The 20,979-nt window shown below is 41.2% G+C and overlaps 1 protein-coding gene across 2 annotated transcripts; it reads left to right on the forward strand.

Annotated features, from left to right (window-relative positions):
• The first annotated feature begins 202 nt into the window (after positions 1 to 202).
• Positions 203 to 20,236, forward strand: CLDN18 (claudin 18). Of its 2 annotated transcripts, none has more exons than XM_033150117.1 (5): positions 203 to 496; positions 15,591 to 15,755; positions 17,315 to 17,426; positions 18,641 to 18,751; positions 19,648 to 20,236. In XM_033150117.1, exons 1-5 carry the CDS (start codon positions 277 to 279, stop codon positions 19,787 to 19,789), a joined length of 750 nt encoding a protein of 249 aa, XP_033006008.1. In that variant the 5' UTR covers positions 203 to 276; the 3' UTR covers positions 19,790 to 20,236. The 2 variants fall into 2 exon arrangements, with proteins under 2 accessions (XP_033006008.1, XP_033006007.1); XM_033150116.1 differs by lacking the exon at positions 203 to 496 and adding an exon at positions 12,302 to 12,521.
• The last annotated feature ends 743 nt before the right edge of the window (positions 20,237 to 20,979 follow it).

The following is a 20,979-nucleotide window of genomic DNA, read 5'->3' on the forward strand; positions in this document are numbered from 1 at the left end:
TAGTCATGAAAACTATTCTCGAAAGGTAAATAGAGAGTGAGGCATTTGTAATATGGATAACAAATGGCTCCTGGTACCGACTGAGGCGAATAATCTAACTGAAACAGATAACGGGAACAGGGCAAGTCTGTATGGCAGAGGCCAAATTTCCCTTCCTGTTAGTGACGTGTGCAGCCTCCTGTCACTAAAAGCCCCATTTTGCTTGACAGGTACTCAGATGTGATCACAGAACCATCGGTACACCTTGCAGAGTCCCTTTCAAAGCAAGTCGCCATCATGTCTGTGACAATGTGCCAGTCTGTGGGATTTGTGGTGTCAATGTTGGGCGTAGGTGGAGTTATTGCCTCTACTGTCATGGACCAATGGAGCACCCAAGACCTTTACAACAATCCGGTGACAGCCGTCTTTAATTACCAGGGGCTATGGCGCACTTGTGTCAGGGAGAGCTCTGGTTTCACCGAGTGCCGCTCCTATTTCACCATCCTTGGACTACCAGGTAGGGAATATGCTGTACTCTCAATAGTGCGATTTAAAAGAGCTGGTGGGATGAAGCGACTCAAGACTGGTGTAGGCCCCTGAGAGAACTGGATCCTCTCATTTGCTATTGCTCCCTTCCTCATAATATTATTTTCATTTCCATAGACTTTGAGAAAGGGACGGGGGAAGAAATTTGGTTTGGCGGGCCTTTTAATGCAAGCCTACTTAATTTGCGCTGCCCAAAGCAATATGAACTGGCACATACCTATCCTTCTCTTCTCTTAGTTTTTGATGAAATAATGTTTATATGTATGTGTGTATTAAAATTCATATATTAGTGAAAGTAATGTACAAAATTGCATTGTATTGAGGATAATTGCTTGTGTATATTGGAGGAAATGCATACAGAAATGTGCATATTAGGAGAAATTTGCATAAATACACTGTGAGGACTTTTTTTTGTTTAAAAAAGTTTCAAACCGATGTGGAAATGTGGAGCACTGAACTTAAAGATTGGGGAAAATGAGAAATGGAGAGAAACCAAAATTGACAGATCTGTCTATTCCCTACCTAGAGGACAGCATTTTACAACAACAACAAATTTTATTACGGTCAACGACCAGCACACACATGTTTAAAACATAGAATCGATCAGAAATACAGCATCTTATATAGTGAGATATTCTGCTGGAGATAGTCACATTTCCCCCCCTCACACTGATGTTAAATTCTGTAGGTAGACCAACCAGCATTTGCCAGGCTGACTGATGTAGGGGCAAAAGTGCAGAAACATGGATGCAGAACTATCCAAAGGGATCAGGAGGTAGAAGGCAAATGACAAAACCCCCATATGACCTCAGTATTATTTCCTAATGATGTGGGAAGAGGATGGCGGATTATATATGTGTGTGTTTGAAATTGAGAATTCAGAAGTATAATATTGCTTTTGTTCAAACTTTCCCCCACCATCCCAAGTCCACATGACCAATGTCATGTTGATTTTGGGAAGGAGAATATTGTCCTCCTTTCTAAAGATACCTCTAAAGGTAGGATTTTAAAAGTTAAGAATTAAATATATAAGATAGAAGTCATATGTTGTTGTTGTTCAGTCGTTCAGTCGTGTCCGACTCTTCATGACCCCATGGACCAGAGCACGCCAGGCACGCCTATCCTTCACTGCCTCTCGCAGTTTGGCCAAACTCATGTTGGTAGCTTCGAGAACACTGTCCAACCATCTCATCCTCTGTCGTCCCCTTCTCCTTGTGCCCTCCATCTTTCCCAACATCAGGGTCATATATGATCAATTAAATAAAAGCTACTTTCAGGAGACTAGATCTTTACCTCATGTTGTGCAAGGCCTTTAGGTTTCTCTCTCCCCCCCCTCACTTTCTTATTAAATAGTGTAACGTTTAGTCTGCAGGTGATTTAACATCAGATTAGAAATATTTTTTCTTTTCTTTTGGAAATATAATCTTTGCTTTCTATTCGTCCAGAGAAAAGGGGGAAATCAAAGCTCATTGGGGTTGAAATAAAGCCCATGACACCTGTCCCAAAGCAACATTATGAAAAGTCCTTTGTGTGTGTCTGTATATGAATTTTCTTTTCTTGACTGGAGTCACTGCAAAGGTATCCTCTTTGTTCTTGCTGCTCAGGCGATGCAGAAAACCCTCCACATTTATCATCCTCATGCCCTCCTTATCAACTGCTGAAGAGCAGCCTACAACTTAAGCCCCGTTGTTCTAAATCTTTAATGCCGGAAACGGATTCTTAATAATAATAGCATACATCTTCTGTAACATAAGTATGGTGACTCTTCTAGTATTCTGCTACAAAACTGGTAAACAATTCCAGCATTTTTATAACAGGTTTTTAAGATTTATCTGTGCTTACTGACTTGTTCTGTTTGTTTTATATTGTGGTTTAGTTCCTCCTGGTAGCCTCTAGGGGTAAAATGTTTAGTTAAGACTCTTCTGAACTTACCTATATAATGAGGGATAGGGTGCCCATACCGAATGAAAGCATCTGTGAAGTCAGTACCTAGTGTACTCCTCTTTTGCTGCTCTTTGTAGGTCTCTGGACTGGGGTGACCACCTCATAGGAACATAGGAAGCAGCCTTATATTGAGACAAACCTATGGTCAGTCTAGCTCAATATTGTCTACAGTGATTGGCAGTGGATCTTCAGGGTTTCAGATCCTTTCCTAGCAGTACCTAGAGATGGTAGGGATTGAACCTGTGTGCTCTTCCACAGAGCTATGGCCTTACCCTAAGAGTCTTCCTTAAGAGCGGTAGACTCGTAATCTGGGGAACCGGGTTCGTGTCTCCACGCCTCCACATGCAGCTGCTGGGTGACCTTGGGCTAGTCACACTTCTTTGAAGTCTCTCAGCCCCACTCACCTCACAGAGTGTTTGTTGTGGGGGAGGAAGGGAAAGGAGAATGTTAGCCGCTTTGAGACTCCTTCGGGTAGTGATAAAGCGGGATATCAAATCCAAACTCTTCTTCTTCTTCCTTCCTATCAGATTCTAGCATGTAGGTATAGGAAAAAAGAATGTTGGACAGAGCCTTTCTGGCATCTGCCTTAGATAATAGTGGTAGGGAAGATCCAGAAGTGGAAGACTGGCATCTCTGCGTTTATGCTTTACTCTTATTTTATTACAATATTTGTAATTCCAACATATGTCTTTTTGCACAAGCAAGTAAGCATAACGATATTCGATGGGGAGAGCTGAACAACAAAAAGCGACAAGCAAACCCGACATTCCAATTTCCCTGTATTGAGTTTAGGAAGGATTGCGTTTATCAGTGTGTGCAAAGAGCAACGGCAATGAGTTTTCTGCCAAAAGTGTGCTGTGTGGCGGCAACCTAATCTGTGTGCTTGTGGTGTCAAAGGCACCTATGATACACTTACACATCATGGTCAACTCATGTTTTCCTCTACAGCAATTATATCCATGGAGGAAAATAGCAATGTCTGAAGTGGCCCAAACGATTTCTTTGAAAACAACTGCCAACACTGCCTCCTACAATTTGTTTTGCAGGTAGTGGTATTCCCATGTTGCTATTTTAAAACAGTAACACTACATTGTATTCATTATACAATATACTTAGATCAGACTAAAGATTAAAGTTTGCTCTTACTTTCACCACGTTAAAAACTGCATGTTATCATCCTGCAAGGCAAAGTGGGTAATGTGATGCATTGATAAAATAAATATTGGCAAAGTAAATGTAAGACTAGCTGTTAGCAGTAGGAATGAGGGAGCTTCCAAACCTTATAAAGCTTGCTTCCTGTTTTGGTCAAAAACATGTCCAAGATACCCTTTCCTTCAGTCTCTTTCTCTCTTTCTCAATACTGGGATCAACAAGGAAGAGGAACCCAGAGAATTAGCCCAGGAAAAATTAATCTCACAGGCTGCCAGGCTTTGAGACATATGGAAGTAAGAATCCCCCCCCCCCAATTGTACCTTAAAGCTTTTGGTTTATCTTGGTCTCCACAGATCTTTCTTTGCCATGTGGTGCCCTATAGGTGAGGACTTTTTGAACAGGAAATGCCAACAAATGACTTATTCAATTTATTCTTTAATATATGTCTAGACAGCCCTTCACCACCCAGAAAAACTCCACAGCAGATTACAAAGTGTTAAGTTAAAAATATTTGCAATAAATCATAATTAGCCAGGAGCTAAAACAGCCAAAAGCAGTTCAAAAATGCTAAGATTTGTTTACACACATATTTTTAAAGAAATCATGAGCTCAGTAACTTCATCTCTGGCCAACACAAGGCATTGGAGCCAACTACTAGGGATGCGGGTGGCGCTGTGCTCTAAACCACTGAGCCTAGGGCTTGCCAATCAGAAGGTCGGCGGTTCGAATCCCCGCGACAGGGTGAGCTCCCATTGTTCAGTCCCTGCTCCTGCCCACCTAGCAGTTTGAAAGCATGTCAAAGTGCAAGTAGATAAATAGGTACCACTCTGGCGGGAAGGTAAACGGCGTTTCCGTGCGCTGCTCTGGTTCACCAGAAGCGGCTTAGTCATGCTGGCCACATGACCTGGAAGCTGTCTGCGGTCAAACGCCGGCTCCCTCGACCTGTAAAACAAGAGGAGCACTGCAACCCCAGAGTCGTTTGCGACTGGACCTAATGGTACTAGAGGCTGAGGGGTCTTTGTTGCTCCAATAAAATATTTGAGCCCCCCTCCCCCAAATATGATGGACATTGCTATTCAAACGGAGTGTGTGCACCATGCCATATGATCAATTATGTGGGGTGTGGTTTTCCTGCCCCCCAAATATTTTATTCCAGTTGGCATCCTTTACACAAGGGTTAATGCTTGACAAAGCATGACTCCTGGTAGCATGACTCCAGTGTGCAAAAGGTAGGGGCGCATTGTGGTGGGTGTGTATTATTCTGCATGTAGTACCACTGGAAACTACCCTTCGTTGCGTAATAATGAAAAACATGGCTGGAAATGTAGGAAGTGAATCATATCTGATTGGGCAGAGTTGGGCAAGTCACACATCTCAGTCTCAGTCATTCCACTTTATAAGCAAAGAAAAACTATGGGTCATAACAGTGCTGTTAAGATGGCAGCTTATGAGTCACCCCCTCCCCCCCAAAAAAGAAGACAGAGGTTCGCATAAGCTTTGCATGTGCTAGTATATAAGTACATATGGGAATTTAGAAATAAATGCTGAAATAGAAATAGAAATGTAATATAGTGCACCTCACCTAAGAGGGGGAAACTGTGGTCAGGTGACCCACGTGCTTACTCAGTCTGCCTCCCCACATGGTCAAGGGGCAGCTGCAAGGCCCCTCCACTTCCTCCTTAGGGTTGTTCATCTTTAAAGAAGGCTTGGCCAGTAGCAGCCTTCAAACAGAGGACAGGTCCTCTGTAAGGTAGGATGCACATAGGATAAGTGCTCCTGTGAACAAAATGAAATAACTCTTGTAAACCCCCTTCCACAGCCAAGAGCCATTGTCCTTGAATGTGTGGGGGGTTTGTTTTGTTATTTTGGTAGCTGTTCAGCGAAGTATCTCAAACGTGGAGGTGGTGTGATTATTATTATTATTTTAATGGCTCTGGGCACAATTGATCACTTGTCACACGGCGAGAGAAGAAGTCCATTTTCACCTCATGTTAAAAACAAAGCCGGCTGCAAGGCAAAATATGAAATATTCTACCTCACTTCCCCAGGCACTCGAAAGTAGAAAAAGAACCACTTGGGAATAGACCTTGTGCTGAGAGACAGAGGAGACAAAGCTATCGCAGCTCTGCTTGGCCAAAATAATATCAATCTGCAAGCGTGGAGTGGTTTTGTGTGTGATTCAGCACTGTGTACATGTTTTTAATTAACTTGTCATCCTAAAGTGCTAACAGACCAAATCAATTAGCATGTAAATTCCTCAGCCGCGGAGGAGGATTCTGACACCCCCACCAGTATTTATTCTGTGAGTAAATGTAATATGTACATACAAATATGTTTTACTCCAAAGTAGCTGGTAGTTGGTAATCATTATCAGCATAGTCTAATGAAGAAAGAAATGGCACACACACACACACACCCCAACATAAAACTAAAGCAGCATGTCTTTTGTTAAGAAGAATAAAAGTAGAAACACTTTTCTCACTTATTGTATATTTTATGATTGTAATTGCTGGGGATATCCATACAAGAAGAGCCTTGCCAGTGAGGCAGGTCCATGTTTTACTGGGGCTTTCTGGGTGTGTGATAGAGCTGTCTTTACACCATTTGCAATGAGTAATGGAGAACAATGTTTCGAGGAAAACAAGTAAATATAAATAATCAAATTGTAGCAATATGTCTTTCTCTAGGATGGAAAACTACAAGATTGAGGGATGAGTTTACTCTAAGCCCGCCCCACCCATTTTTACATTACAGCCACCTCACCCGCTTGGACATAGTTAATGGGGCTGCCAGTATTTCCATTATAAAGCCCTATTTATTATTCTGACAATAGCAATTTATATTATGAACAATAGTGTCATAGTGAATAAAAACAGTAAGATTGGTGCGGAGCAGCCAGGCAACCCAAATGTATCACTGACATTTTGGTTTCAGTGTTTCTCCCCCCAACCCCCAACCCCACCCTGCCTTAATGCTCTCAAGTGCACCAAAAACAAAGAGTCCTTGGGATTTATTTTAGTTAAAGTTATTCTGTCCTTAGAAGTTTACTAAAATGGGACAGCAAGATAATGCAAAAGGGAAGGTATAATGGTGATTGTGTCAGACTGCAAGCCATTGGTACTAGAGTAGGCATAATGTCTTACCTAGCACTACTCCAGAGTAGCCTCTGTGGCTGGAGAACTATATCCCCAGTTTCTGTTCCAACTGATCCCTCACAAAAATGTACTCAAGGTTTGATATACCATCAACAATTATGCCGGCTAAGTCCTATTCTGTCTTCTATCACCTACCCCATTTTATCATCCTGGTCCAGATAGCATAATTATCAAATCCGTGATGCCACCAAACCATCATATGACCATTTCCTTCCAGATTTGTGATCTTTTCATGACTTCCACAATATTTTCCATGAATATATCCCGTATCCATGCTTATAACAGTCACAACTTTAAAAAGTTCTCTTCCCTAGTCTGGTACTTCCCAGCGCTGGTGCTGCTTTGAAAGATAGCTAGAAAATGGTTTGGTAGCTGCTTTATTTGTAAACCAAATGAAATATCATTGTACAGTATCTTGAACTCCAGCCTCGTTCATGCCATTTGTATTGATTATAAGAAGATGCCAATTGGGTGCTGGACAAGAATGGTGAATCACTTCATTTTTGTTATGGAGTCAATAGATCACCAACACCACTAGATCCTTTTCTGCAGTGTGTTTGCTGCATTTTTTAAATTGAATATACCAGTGAAGATAGATAGAGGACCAATGCAGACCAAAGTCCCTGCCTTTATAACTCTGAGGATCAGATGCATTACATGAATATATCTGATATGCAAATTAATCACTGGGTGGGCCTTGAAAAAGGTGGATTGGCACTTGACATGGTAAATGAACAATGTCAGCCCTAAGGCCTTTGGACTAAGGGTCTTTGTGTTTTGAGAGAAAACTCTAATTCATCATGCAAAGCCATTCAGAGACTCTGAAGTTTCACTCTTTGGGTTCCAGTCCACAACATAAGAAGTATTGTACAGAAAATGGTGGAGTTGCCTTAATCCCCCCCTCCCAGTTTTTCCAACTGGATGCCATCCTGTGGGAGTATGCTATATTTACTGAAAAAGAAAGTCAACATGAGTTTCGGGTAGTTTTGTAGGAGCAGCAATGATAACATTGAAATGTTTCAGTGGGTGCAGTGATCAAATACACATTTGTCTGAGGAAAGAGCAGATAAAAGGGGTGGGTGCTGCTGAAACTAGGAGTGAGGGTGTGGCTCAGTGGCAAAGAACAAGTTGCATGAATCTGGGTTGCCTGTACTGTAACACAGCATGAGCCAAACATGGGCAAAACAATTCATGTCTGGGACGAAGAGTCCATAATGGATCTCCTTGCCCCATCTTCCTGGAATAATCTCTTCACTGGATCATGGGATGAATAGGACCAGTAGATTGATGCTCGCTGGACAATCGAACATGTATTTTAATAGGCTAACCTTGTCATTAGCATGAGAGTAACCTGCAGCCCTCTTCATGTTGCTGGACTCCAGTTCCCATCAGACACAGGCAGAATGGTCGGTGGTCAGGGATGATGTGAGATGTAGTCCAGCAGTGGTGGACCTGGGCGTCTCAAATTTCACTGGCACCCTGTGCAATGCCAAAATCCACCACCCCCCATATCCAACATTCTCTGTTTGCTAGCTTGCACAACTACAACAAAAATCCAATGCAATTGCTGCACTAGTGGAAGCTAGTTCAGCAACAGCTGGTTCTTGTTGCACAACAGTAGATTCTTAGGCAATCTGCTGCACAACTATCTTTGGTAATGTACTTGTGTTTTCCCTTGTGAAATAACGTTCCCCAGCACAATAAGTATACCGCTAAGTGACTTTTAACTTAGTGCTACATGGATGCAACCCAATGTTTATCTGCTCAGCTAGATGGTGTGGTTCTTTAACATGCATATAGTTAAACACCCAGCCTCTTAATTTTTATATATTACCGGGATGCCTGACCCACCTAGGCAGTTATTACCAGCATGTTTATATAATAGCCTGTACATACTAAGCTCCCCATAAATTATCCCTCCTAATGATAGTTTCCATTCAATTTACAATGAGAAAATTGTATTGATTGTGTCGGTCGAAAATAAGAGTAGCATGACTGGGTAAAAGCTGGATTTGTTTCTAGGTCAGAGTTGAAGTAAATCAGTTGCAACAGTGTATTAGATCAGAATTGATGAGCCAGGAGTCCAGAAGGCCTCTGTAACTCACTGCCGTGCATCTGGCAGAGCAGCTTGGCAAATTTATATCGCTCCCTGGAGCCATTTACCACAGTGGAGAAACTAAATTAATTTCCTAATTCTTACAGCCATTCTGCCTTTCTCAACACCACCTATAAAACGGCTGTTCTCCCTTAGCTTGTATGAGGGCATTTCTAACCGAAGCCACCATTGGTACGTTCATCCACAACTTGATAAACTATGATTCATAAAGCTCTAGACAAGAGCCATGGCCATTGCTTCCTTCCTTGTTCCTTTTCTTTTCTTTCCTTCACTCCTCCCTTTACTCACAGACTTTGGCACAGAGATTCCAGCTTACATTATGCCAGTGTTCCTTGTGATGTCTGAACCAGAGAACTCTGGATTGGTGTTGGTTAACAAAACAGGATAATAAACCAGGGGGAAGAGAGGGGAGAGGCAATGAAGAAACACATGGCCACAGGACTTATCCATGGTTTATCAGCTATGGCTTTTTGTTCTGTGAACTGCCCTGAAACCTCCGGGTATAGGGCAGTATAATAATAATAATAATAATAATAATAATAATAATAATAATAATAATAATAATAATAATAGAGGCATGGACAAGTGTTCAAACACAGCCAAAGTGCACTTAATTAGGGCTGAGGTTCTGCTGTTATGGCCATCTGGGAAATAATGGAAGCAGAATTATGGATGGGTGACCTCTTTGTGTAGGTCACTATTCCACTTGAACCAATAATTAAGTTGTGCAATCAAGTGTCACTTTAGGCTGATTTCTCAGTGAGCATAAGGATGCTGAAGTCCCCTCTCCTGTGTATTCATATGTTCCCCGCCTGTTAAGGTCATCCCTAGACATTTTTCAAACCCCAAACAGCTTTACCACATGTTCAGAGAACAGGTCCTGGGTTCTACTGAAATATTGCAAGGTATCCTGGGACATGCTATTGGATTGCCGGCTGCTTCACAATGGCTTCTAAAAATGTTGCTGTCCAAAACAGTCACTTGGGTTGTTTGTATAGTCAGGTCAGCCTTGTGTCTCCTGTGCACAGAGGTTTTCCTTGTGGCTTATTGTATTTTCAGTTGTAACTTGTAGTTACATTTATGCCAAATTTGTAGTTACATTTATGCCAAAAGGCTTCATGTCCATACTACTTACCTATTTCAAGAAACTTTGTGTTCCAGTTCACATGTAATGGTGACCCATGGTTTAAAACAAACCATGGGTTACTGCTGGTGCATGCTGCTCAATCATACCTGCCCATCCCTTCATGGAAACAAACCAGAGCACTGGCATAACCAGAACAAACCTAAGATTCTGTTCATGGTTGTTTAGAGAGAAACAAACCTTGCATGCTGGTTTGCATGTAACACTAAACTAGATTATTTCTTCTCGGATTGGCACAGGGTGGAGAAGGGTGGTTGTAATCGAGAAGCATGCACTAGGACAGTGTTTTTCAACCACTGTTCCGCGGCACACTAGTGTGCCGCGAGATGTTGCCTGGTGTGTCGTGGGAAAATTTTTGTCTATTTGATTCCTATTCAAGAGAATTACTTTATATATAGTCAATATAGGCACAGAGTTAAATTTTTTAACATTTTCTAATGGTGGTGTGCCTCGTGATTTTTTTCATGAAACAAGTGTGCCTTAGCCCAAAAAAGGTTGAAAAACACTGCACTAGGACATTGCTTGTTTGCAGTAAAGCATGGTTTATGGCTTACTATCATGTCCAAATCAGCGCACACACTGAATGAGTTAAGTCCCAAAATGAGCTGGGATGAGAGATAATTGTTTTGCGATTAGATTGCACCCATCTTAGTTTTACCCTGGATTTTCCAGACACTTTGTAACAATAAATTGTTCCTAGTTAAGCATTGTAGTATCTCAGATTTTTCTGTCATTCTGAAATACAATACAGGTAGTTATTCCTGGGACTACACAGTGACTAAACTATTCACCATTTGATGTGCTTTAGACTGGAATGGAAATGGCACCAGCCAAACTATTTACTCCGTTTAGGGCTATGGTTCAGAGACATTTATGCTCTATCCTTGCTATCGGCATGTTGGTGCTCACCATTGTACATTTACTTAAATGTTTCATATTTTTGTTGGTTTTCTTTCAGTCCTCCTCCCAACTCTTCTAAAACTGAAAGACTCAAAATCAAACATGGCGTCCATACCTCTACTGCATTTCCTCTTGTGTCAACACAGTACTAGATGAATGTAACAGATAAAGGGGTTGTACATTGATAAAGATTAGGTTAAGGAAGCAATTTATTATTCTAGGGGTGCAGCCCGAGACACCTTTCTCATTGTTAATTCAGTGGAATGATTCATGGTATCGGGTTGTGTAACAGCTTTATTGAAACGTGCAGGGCTTACCACCCCACCTCCAATTAACTTTCAGTATTAATCAGCACCAGTAGAACCTCTCATCTACTAAAATAGAGCAAAAGAACTGCTTTACCTTAGTCCAGCTGCCCCGTCTTCATCCCTGTTTAGTAATGGATGAATTCAACAGCAAGAGTACAAGAACAACACATAAATCATCAGAGCCATTTTATTCCAGGCCTACCATTAAGAAGCAGATGATGGGGGGAGAGATCAGAGACAAGGAATTAGAGGACAGATCTGTGTGAGCCATTGAGTTTGCCTTATACCGTCTCAGCTAGCCTGCTATGTTCAAGCAAAGTAGACGGTCCTTTGAATAGCTTTCCCAAAGGGGGAGTGTTATCACTTCTCCTATTCTGAAAATAGAGCAATTTCAGAGTGTTTGCAAGGAATGTGTTTTACACCTTTCCTGGTTCAAGACAGAGATCTAATTCCAAGTAAGCAGGAAACAAACAGTCACAAAATGCAATGTGATTATATATATATATATATATATATATATATATATATATATATAGTCCCACTTCACATAACAATCGCTAAATGGCTACAGTGGAGTACACTTTGATGACACTGATGAGAGCAGGTCATTTTGGGAAGCACTGAAAATATAGCTTGTAATGCTGGTGTTGCCCTCAGTTCCTTTTGTCTCATTGGAATCAGCAACATGTCAGGTACATGGAATAAGCAAAGCTGAATAACAGGGGTAAGAATAAGGGGGGCTGATCATGTGCATTATGAACAGATTGTTCAATGCAGCTTGAAGGTTGACCTCCATTAGTCCAACAATGACTCTTTGGCCAACAAGGGTTTCCAACGGACAAAGGCACCAGTCTTCACTCCCGCCAGCCCCAAAGCACACACCAACCAACAGAACTGAAACTGCGCTATCTTGCAAAAACACATTGAGTCAACAAAGCCCGGTAATGGAAACCATCTGATAAGGGCAGCAACTGTTGGCTGGTACAGTGAATGGGACTTCACTGCTTCCTTAAGCTTTGCCAGTGGTGTAGCAGCTTCTGATTGCAAAGGAGGTCTCATGTCCACAACAATTTGCCAAGTGTTGGGCTTTGTGGTCTCAACCCTGGGCTTCGCTGGCTGTATTGCAGCCACGGCGATGGATGCATGGAGTACGCAGGACTTATATGACAACCCGGTGACAGCTGTATTCCAGTACCAGGGCCTCTGGAGGAGCTGCGTCAGTCAGAGTTCAGGTCTTACAGAGTGCCGGCCTTATTTCACAATCCTTGGGCTTCCAGGTACGGACAAGGGGCTGGCCAAGCGAGGCTACCCAGAGATGTGACGAAAGCCAATGATTTTTAATAGGCTAGCAAGAAACAATATTTTAAACAGCTTGCTAATGTAAATGGAGACTAATATTGACTGCAGTGATGTAGTTATAAATGTAGAATCAATTGCTGTGAATAAAACTGTCATACAGAGGATATTAAAGTGCACACATCATTTTAAAAGATCATATTTTATTGTTATGGGGAAAGGTGCCAGAAACCCAGAGTGAAAACTAACTAAACTCCTTTTCGGAGGAGAAGCAGTGGTTTCTACCCGCCAGACCAAGACTAACTCAGTGTGTATTTGAGCACTGTGTATTTATTTGAATGAACTGATTTGATATCGTATCTTGGATATCGGTGTGCACACCCACCAATGAAAGAAACCATTTTCCTACATGACAGTAAATAGGTTTAATCCCTCCCTCCACCACCCGCTGGTAAGTAATATAGATACTTGGCCTGAAAATGTTGGGAGGAGAAAATTTTGTTTCTTGTTTTTGTGAAGAACTATGCAGAAATTCTGGTTTTAGTATGCTGTTTGGCCACAATAATAATAAATGTCCAGGTATAATTCTGGCCTTGTACTATTTCTGAAGTTTTAGTGGAACTTTCTGTGGTCAAAGCAATGAGTGTATCTGGCAGGGTGTGTGCTTGTTGGAAAGTAGATAGGGACAAATTTCTGTTATCAAGAAAGGACGTGATTTTAACACCTGGGCCAGTGCAAATAGGCCGCAAATACAGTAAGTGCAGCCATAAAATGACTTTGGAATAGACAGACATTCAAAAATATTAAATGAAACATATCTGATATGTCATGAATTATATATATTTCACATTTTGAAAATCACAATTCTAACTTTTGAAATCAAGTTTTCAAGTGAGCAGGTTTTACATGTCTAGGGTGAAACCATGGTAGTATGATTTTAAGTTGAAATAATGTTATATTTTTAAATTGCTGCAACCTGCCCTGGGACCTCATGGTGAAGGCGATCTAGATATTTATTTATTTATTTATTTAACCACTTAATTATTCACATCTCAAAGCAGTGTACATAAAAAAAGGCCCAGAATTTCTTTTTATCATAAAGGCTGCTGAAACAAAAAGCCGTAGTCATGTACTTGAAGTTCCACAAAGAGTGTGCATGTCTAATCTCAGTTGAGAGGGAGTTCCATAGACACTGAATGCACAACAGCTAATAGCTATGTGCTGTAGATCTGAAAAACAGGGGACCACCAACAGGGACTCCCCCTAAGATCGCAATGATTGGGCTGGGATATAAGGTGATTTAAGAATACAAAGTGGTCCTGGATATGGATAGGTGTTTTGGGGTTGTTGTTTTTTTAATAGGAAAATTAAATGTAGTTATGGCCAAAATAATAGGTTAGAACACCAATCATTTTATTTTAAAAATAGCATTCAAACTTTCAAAATATGCCAATCTATTCTCATTACGTTTTTTGCTTTTCATCTATTGTTTAGATGTGTTTTGTAAGTTTCTGATCTTGGTAAAACAGGAGCCACCGAAATGAATTTTGAGGAACTGAAAGTGGAACACAATACATAGGCAGATCATGCATTGCCTTTCTGTTTGCCTCCTTCTGTTCTGTACACAAAACATGCAGTGATCACCCTTTGGTACCGATAGCACTTGCCCAGGAACTCTTGTTTCCCTATGTGTAATAGTGAAGATCAGGCCTGAGCTGATGAATGGGGTTCTGAAAATGCCTGGATTGTTAATATTTGTGATTATGCGTTGACTAATTAGACCAAACCTCATGTGTAGAGTGACTCATATACTAGCTGCAGCAGAAAGGATGGCAGTCGGTAACCGTTTGGAAAATGGGCTTCTCATAACACAGGGTAATAGGGTCTTTAGATGGTATGGCAAATATCTTGTTAATCGCTTCCTGTTCAGAAACCTTTCATCATGGAATCAGTGGCGAAGGAAGCTGCTTGGCCACCCGGAGTGGCAAACCTGGTGGCACCCGGGGGCAGGGGGTCGCTCTGTAGTGTGCATGCGCAGCGCCGCTACTACGACGCATGCATCGCTACATACAATGCATGCGTCGCTACATAGCAACGCTGCGCATGCGTGCTATGGAGCAGCGCCGCCAGCAAACCGTGAGCAAGCCGTGGAGCTAGGCGTTTTACTGGGCGGTGGGGCTCGGCTTGGGCATTGCGGGGAGGTGGGTGCCCAGAGTGTCACCCCCTCCAGGGTGGCACACGGGGCGACCCACCCCCAATGCACCCCCTTGCTCCGCCCCTGCATAGGATTACAAAAATAGATTAAACAAACAAACAAACAAAAACATCTGACTGGGTTGCCTTAGCCACTATGAGTGGCTTCCAAAAAATTAAAACACAGTAAGACACCAGACGTTAAAAGCGTCCCTAGATGTCTTCTAGAAGTCAGATATTTATTTCCTTGACATCTGATGGGAGGTTGTTCCACAGGGCTGGCACGACTACCGAGAAGGCACTCTGCCTAGTTTCCTGTAACCTTCCTTCTCGCAGTATATATGTTTCTTGGAGGGAAAAGGGTTTGAAAGGTTGACTCGAGTCAGAATGGGCCAGCTTTCTACAAGGCAGGAAAAAAGACAAAACATGTGAGAGAGTAGCTGTCACAGGCACATTATCTAAATGTCAAGGGCCATATCCACAGGGAACAAACTGAAGTCCTGTTCTGCTCAGAAAGAACATGTGTGCTTCTTGATGTTTGCTCAACAGACATTAAGCATGGAGAGCAGCTTTGGATGTGGATGTTTCTGAAAAGGACTTTCAATATTTACTTCACAAATCATCAGGCATTTCCCTTCTTTCTTATCAACAGCCTACATTAGCTTGAGCTCAAGAGGTTATGTTTAATTCTGCATTTAGTAACATGTCCCCCCCCACTGCCCTGAACATTTTGCCAATGGTTCCTTTGTACCACAGCCCTTTGATAAGAGTTGATTTTGGTTGTGTTAAGAATTGTGAGTATTATCCCTTTGCTACTCATTTAAATGATTCCTGTTCTCCCCGCATGTGTTTTGCAGCGATGTTCCAGGCTGTAAGAGCTCTGATGATTGTGGGCATCGTGCTGGGTGCTTTTGGCCTCCTGGTGTCTATTTTTTCCCTGAAGTGTTTACGGATCGGCAATATGGAGGACTCTGCCAAAGCAAACATGACTTTGACTGCTGGAATCATGTGCATTGTAGCTGGTGAGTGATGGTTGTTATTGGGGCTCCACAGTGCCATCTATTATGGAAGAGACAATTGAAATAAAGGGGTTGAAAGCATTTAACAAACTTACAACAAGTGACTAATAAAGTTCATAAGCAGGCATTGGAGTGCATTCAGATGGCACTTCATTCCATTTTCCTGATATTTCCTTACCTGTAATTTTTCACATTTTATGTAATATTTCACACAATGTAAAAGCCACTTCTGGAACTCTAGTGGAATCTAGTGGAAATTAAGCAGTCATTTATATGTTAATTGTTTCCAGAAAAAAATTATCAATGTGCAAACCTATTAACACAGAAAGCCACATAGGTTTTGCATTGTGATTTTCCACAGTTTTTGCATGACAATATCTGGGGGCGCCAAATTCTGTGTTCAGATCTGCAGGCATAGACCTTCCCCTAATCCAAACCAGTTCGTTAGAAAATCCTTAAACCAGGTTCTGCAAGCAACCCAGGGTCAGTTCTCTGCAGCAGCTTATATTAAAGTTTTAAAGTACAATATCTATATGCTTATTGCATTTATAAACATTAATTTTACTGTTGTACAATATTTTATATGTATGTTTTGTCCTTTGGGATTGTTCCCCCAAATGTGTCTTTATAAGCTGGTCTCCGACCGTAATAAATTATTCATTCATACTATTGAAATGTATATAAATGAAAATCAGTATCCCAGCATACAGCTCTTTCCTGCTGTTTAAAATATAGTCTGATGTGGTATATCAATAAAAAATCCATATTTCACTAATGAGCTGTATGGGGTGTTGGGGAAGGGGTAGTACCTCTGGTGGGGGACATATCATGCCCCCATATGGTAGCTTGTCCACCTTTGGTTCCACCCTGTGCTCAGCTCTCACCTGTGGCTCCTAGAAGCTGTCAGGATGTGACAGCAGCTACACCTAAGGAATGGTTTTGACTGGCTAGCTAAGCGAGATGAGGGTAGCCAATGGGTCCTAAACCTTCCATAAGTTAGGGATTCCCCTTGCATGTGAAGAAGGCTCCTGCAAATTGAGCAAATGAGGCCAGTAGTGGATCCAGGGGAAGTGACTTCACCCCTGGAGGCACACTCCATTGTCTCTGGAGACAGACGGATGCCAACAATTTCCAAAATGCAGTAGGTGATACAGTATAAAGAGAATGTTAGAAACTTCAACAGAAGCACTAGCATCACAACCAGTAAAACAAATGCTATAACCTCAACATCTGAATGCAGCCTTGGACTCTCCTGAAATATACTAGTGCAATAAACTGGGTGTTCTGTTGCTTAAGTGCAACACCAGCTTAATATTACCACTTTGATTCAAGGACACTTGTACCTGACCCTACTTTTTACATTTCTGGGTAACATAGTTTAAGATATCTAACTTGGTATAAATACACACCTGCAGTGAAAGGTAGCAGCATTCATACACCTGGGCATTGATTATATTATTCTATGGATTCCTGTTTCATAAGTAAAATTAAGTTTAAAAATCTGGCGTTGACCACCTTGAATTCCATTCTGGCAACAAGTAATGTTCCCTTCTCTCTGACAGGTCTCTGTGCTATCTGTGGGGTATCTGTTTTTGCCAACATGCTTGTTACAAACTTTTGGATGTCAACAGCTAATATGTATCAGCCAGGAATGATGCAGACACTTCAGACAAGGTAATTATGGGTCATGCATGGCATCCAGTGTTGGGGTGTTGTGTGTGTGTGCAGCCACTTGTGTGCTTCATTCATGACATGCCTAGCCACAATGATGAGACTTAAGGCATAACTACACAAGAGGAATGAACTCTTCACTCCTGGAAATTGTATTCTGTGGGAGGGGCTATTTTCAACACCTTCACCAAGCTACAGTTTTCAGGATTCTATGGTTCATCACAATTAAATGGATACAAAACTGATGTGCTTTGTAGTCTAGACTGGCTTCATAAGTTAGTGACATCTTCTTTGCCAAGCATTAACTAGATTCATTGTATGCGGGCCAAGTCAAGTGTATAAAAGAATGCCATGGAACACACAGTAACAGAGGAAACTACCTTATCCTGGGTCTAAAGCCCAGTTTTGTCCCTATAGCCCAATATTATTTATTCTGATTGGCCATGGTTTTATGAGGTGCTAGTTTTTCATCACTAGTTGCCTTATCTTTTTAAAAAATATTAAAATCTGGAGATACCAAAAACTGAGGGCAGATCCGCACCACCCATTTAAAGCATACTAAATCCACATTTAAAGCATATGACTCCCCCCAAAAAATAACCATGGGAAGTGTAGTTCCCCCTTTACAGAGCTAAAATCCACAGCTTCATCAACAGCATTTCCCAGGATTCTCTGGAGGAGGTCGTGAAGTTTAAATCAGAATTGGATGTGCTTAAAATGTCTGGTGTGCATATGCACTGAATTGGGGACCTTCTCCATGTGCTCTGTCACAGAGAAATGGTTCCTCCTCCCAGTAATGTGGGCTAGCTAGGTCCGCATTGTGTGGGTGGAAGGCACAGAATGAGTAGGATGGGATCACAAGACATGGTGCAAAAGAAGCCAATACTGTACATTGGTCTGATAGATCAGGAGAACAGGCAAGGGGGATAGAGGCAGGGTGATGACAGAGACATACTCTACTATAGGCCATGGCTGCAATATGCCCCTCCCACTCCTTTTGAACAAATGTCTTTGCCAACTCTCGCACAAAACCCTTGTTTTAATTTAAATACCAGAGGTGATGCATTACTTAATTGGAGGGATACAGGTTTCCCATACCTGGCTTATCCCTTCACACAACTTCATTTTAAATATCCTTTCTAAGAAGCAACATACTGACTTGAGTAAGACACATGGACTTGAGTAAACTAAGTACCATCACTCACTTTGTTTTCCAGATACACATTTGGTGCTGCACTGTTTGTGGGATGGGTTGCTGGAGGCTTGGCCTTGATTGGAGGCATTATGATGTGCATTGCCTGCAGAGGACTGGCACCCGAAGAGACCCAGTGAGTGCCTATACTTGTTCATGAAACTGTTGCAATGTGGAAGGGCAAGACAGATCTTTTTCTTCATTCTCCAACTTAAAAGATGGCAGAGTGGCCACGCTAAATCACAGGGATGGAGGAGAAAATTGACTCAGTTTGCTTTCGAAGGTGAACTTACCTAAACTGCACTTTCCAAAGCAATGCATGAACTGGAACACAGTTCTCCAGCCAAGTAATGTATAGAAGAAACATGTGTATATTAGGAAAATGCACATAAATAACATAAAAATGCATTAATCTGGCAAAATTGCATTGAAAAATGTGCATACTAGGAGAAATTTGTACTAAAATGCTGATAATTTTTCATGAGAACTTTTTATTTCCTCCCCAAACGAATGTGGACAACTGAACATTAGACTGGAGAAATGAGAGAATAATAGAATAATAGAATTGTAGAACTGGAAGTGACCCCAAGGGTTATCTAGTCCCATCCCCTGCAATGCCGGCATTTCAACTAAAGCATCCATGACAGATGACCATCCAACCTCTGCTTAAAAAACTTCCAATGAAGGAGAGTAGACCACCTTCTGAGAGAGTCAGTTCCACGGTTGAACAGCTCTTACCATCATACTTCCTGAGAGAACCTGAGAGAAACCAAAATTGTCAGATTCACCCATCCCTACCTACATGCATGATGAGAAAATCACTAAGCATTTCATAAAATGGTTACTTTCATCATGATTGAGTCTGTTCTACATGTCACTGTAGTAAAATAGAAAATGGATATTTATGGAGCTTACCTAATTGTATTATATTCTTCACTAAGTATCAAGGAATAGAAGAAATGATTCTGAGTAGTCAGTTATCTTAGACAGTTCCACAAAGTGACACCACTTTGTGTTTTATTTCTGTTTCAGTTACAAGGCCGTGTCCTACAAGAGTGCTGGATATAAGTCTGGAACTGGGTATGAAGCCAAGAAGGTCCCAGTAGTTGAAACCAATACTATCAAAAGTGATGAAGGGAGACGTTCCTATCCTTCAAAATATGACTATGTATAATCCCTTCCTAAAACCTATGGTTTTAGACCAAAGCAGCAGCAAAGTCCTAACTTGAAGCTTTTCTCAAGTCTGTTTTCTTATTTTCTTTGGTTTGGTTTGCTGTTTATAAATGTTCTTTTAATATGACTGTGTATAGTTCCTGACATTATAAAGACTTCCATAAGAACTGTTCCCCTCTGCTACATTTGTTATAATAGCAGTTAAAGACAGCTGAAGAATTGGTTTACTAATGTACCTTTTGCTGTTTCTTTTAATAGATGTAAGTAGATGTTTAAGACCAGAACATTACTGCAATGTACAGTGTTGAGTTCATGTAAAGTTCATGTATTGAGACTTCATTCAGTGTTTGGTTGCCCTTGATGAAACAAAATGAAATATGAGGCTAAAACAACACCATTACACAGAGGCCAATCCAAAATTTAAAAATGTTAAAAACTTAATTTCATATGTAAATTTCTGAATTAACCACCACCTACTTACTGAATTCCAGAGGAAACTAAGTTACAACTTGCTTTCTTCCCCTTTCATTAAATTCATCCTCTCTTGAACAGCCATGTGAGCTTATACAGAAAATCCTCATATATAATGGAAATATGTCAAATATTTCTTAGAGCAAACACTTCTTTTATATATTTGAATACACTACCTGTCATAAGAAAACCAGCAATACCCTTCTGACTTTGGGGCAAAGCACAGAATTTACTGCCACTCTTACATTGCAGTTCTGATAATTTGTGCTGGCAAAACTGCCTTGTCACAACGCCACCATACCAAATTTTTCATGAGAACACACTGCTACGCAATGCCTTAAGATACCGTAGTAACCAACAACCAGAGGAATCTGGGCCACATGACTTCGAGCAGAATCATGTCATGTCAGGAGGCTCTTCTCACCCAGAGATGAGGAACCTCCAGCTGTTGTTGGACTCCCAACTCCCATCAGCCTCAGCCAGCATGACCAGTGATGTTGCATAGTTCTTAAGACCTTTTGCATGTATTTTTTCTTTTTTTAAAAAAACCCTGACGTGTGTATTTTTAATTTAATTAACTAGCTTTTCACAAAGCTGACCTATTGGTTGTATGCCTGTTTCACTTGTTTATAACACTGATTTATTTCTCATTAAAATAAAATACTTTAAGGTTTGCCATTCTTTTTCTTGTTGGTTGCTTGTCACTTGGGTCTTCAGTAA

Source organism: Lacerta agilis, chromosome 5 (assembly GCF_009819535.1).
Source record: "Lacerta agilis isolate rLacAgi1 chromosome 5, rLacAgi1.pri, whole genome shotgun sequence".
Classification (NCBI taxonomy): domain Eukaryota; kingdom Metazoa; phylum Chordata; class Lepidosauria; order Squamata; family Lacertidae; genus Lacerta; species Lacerta agilis.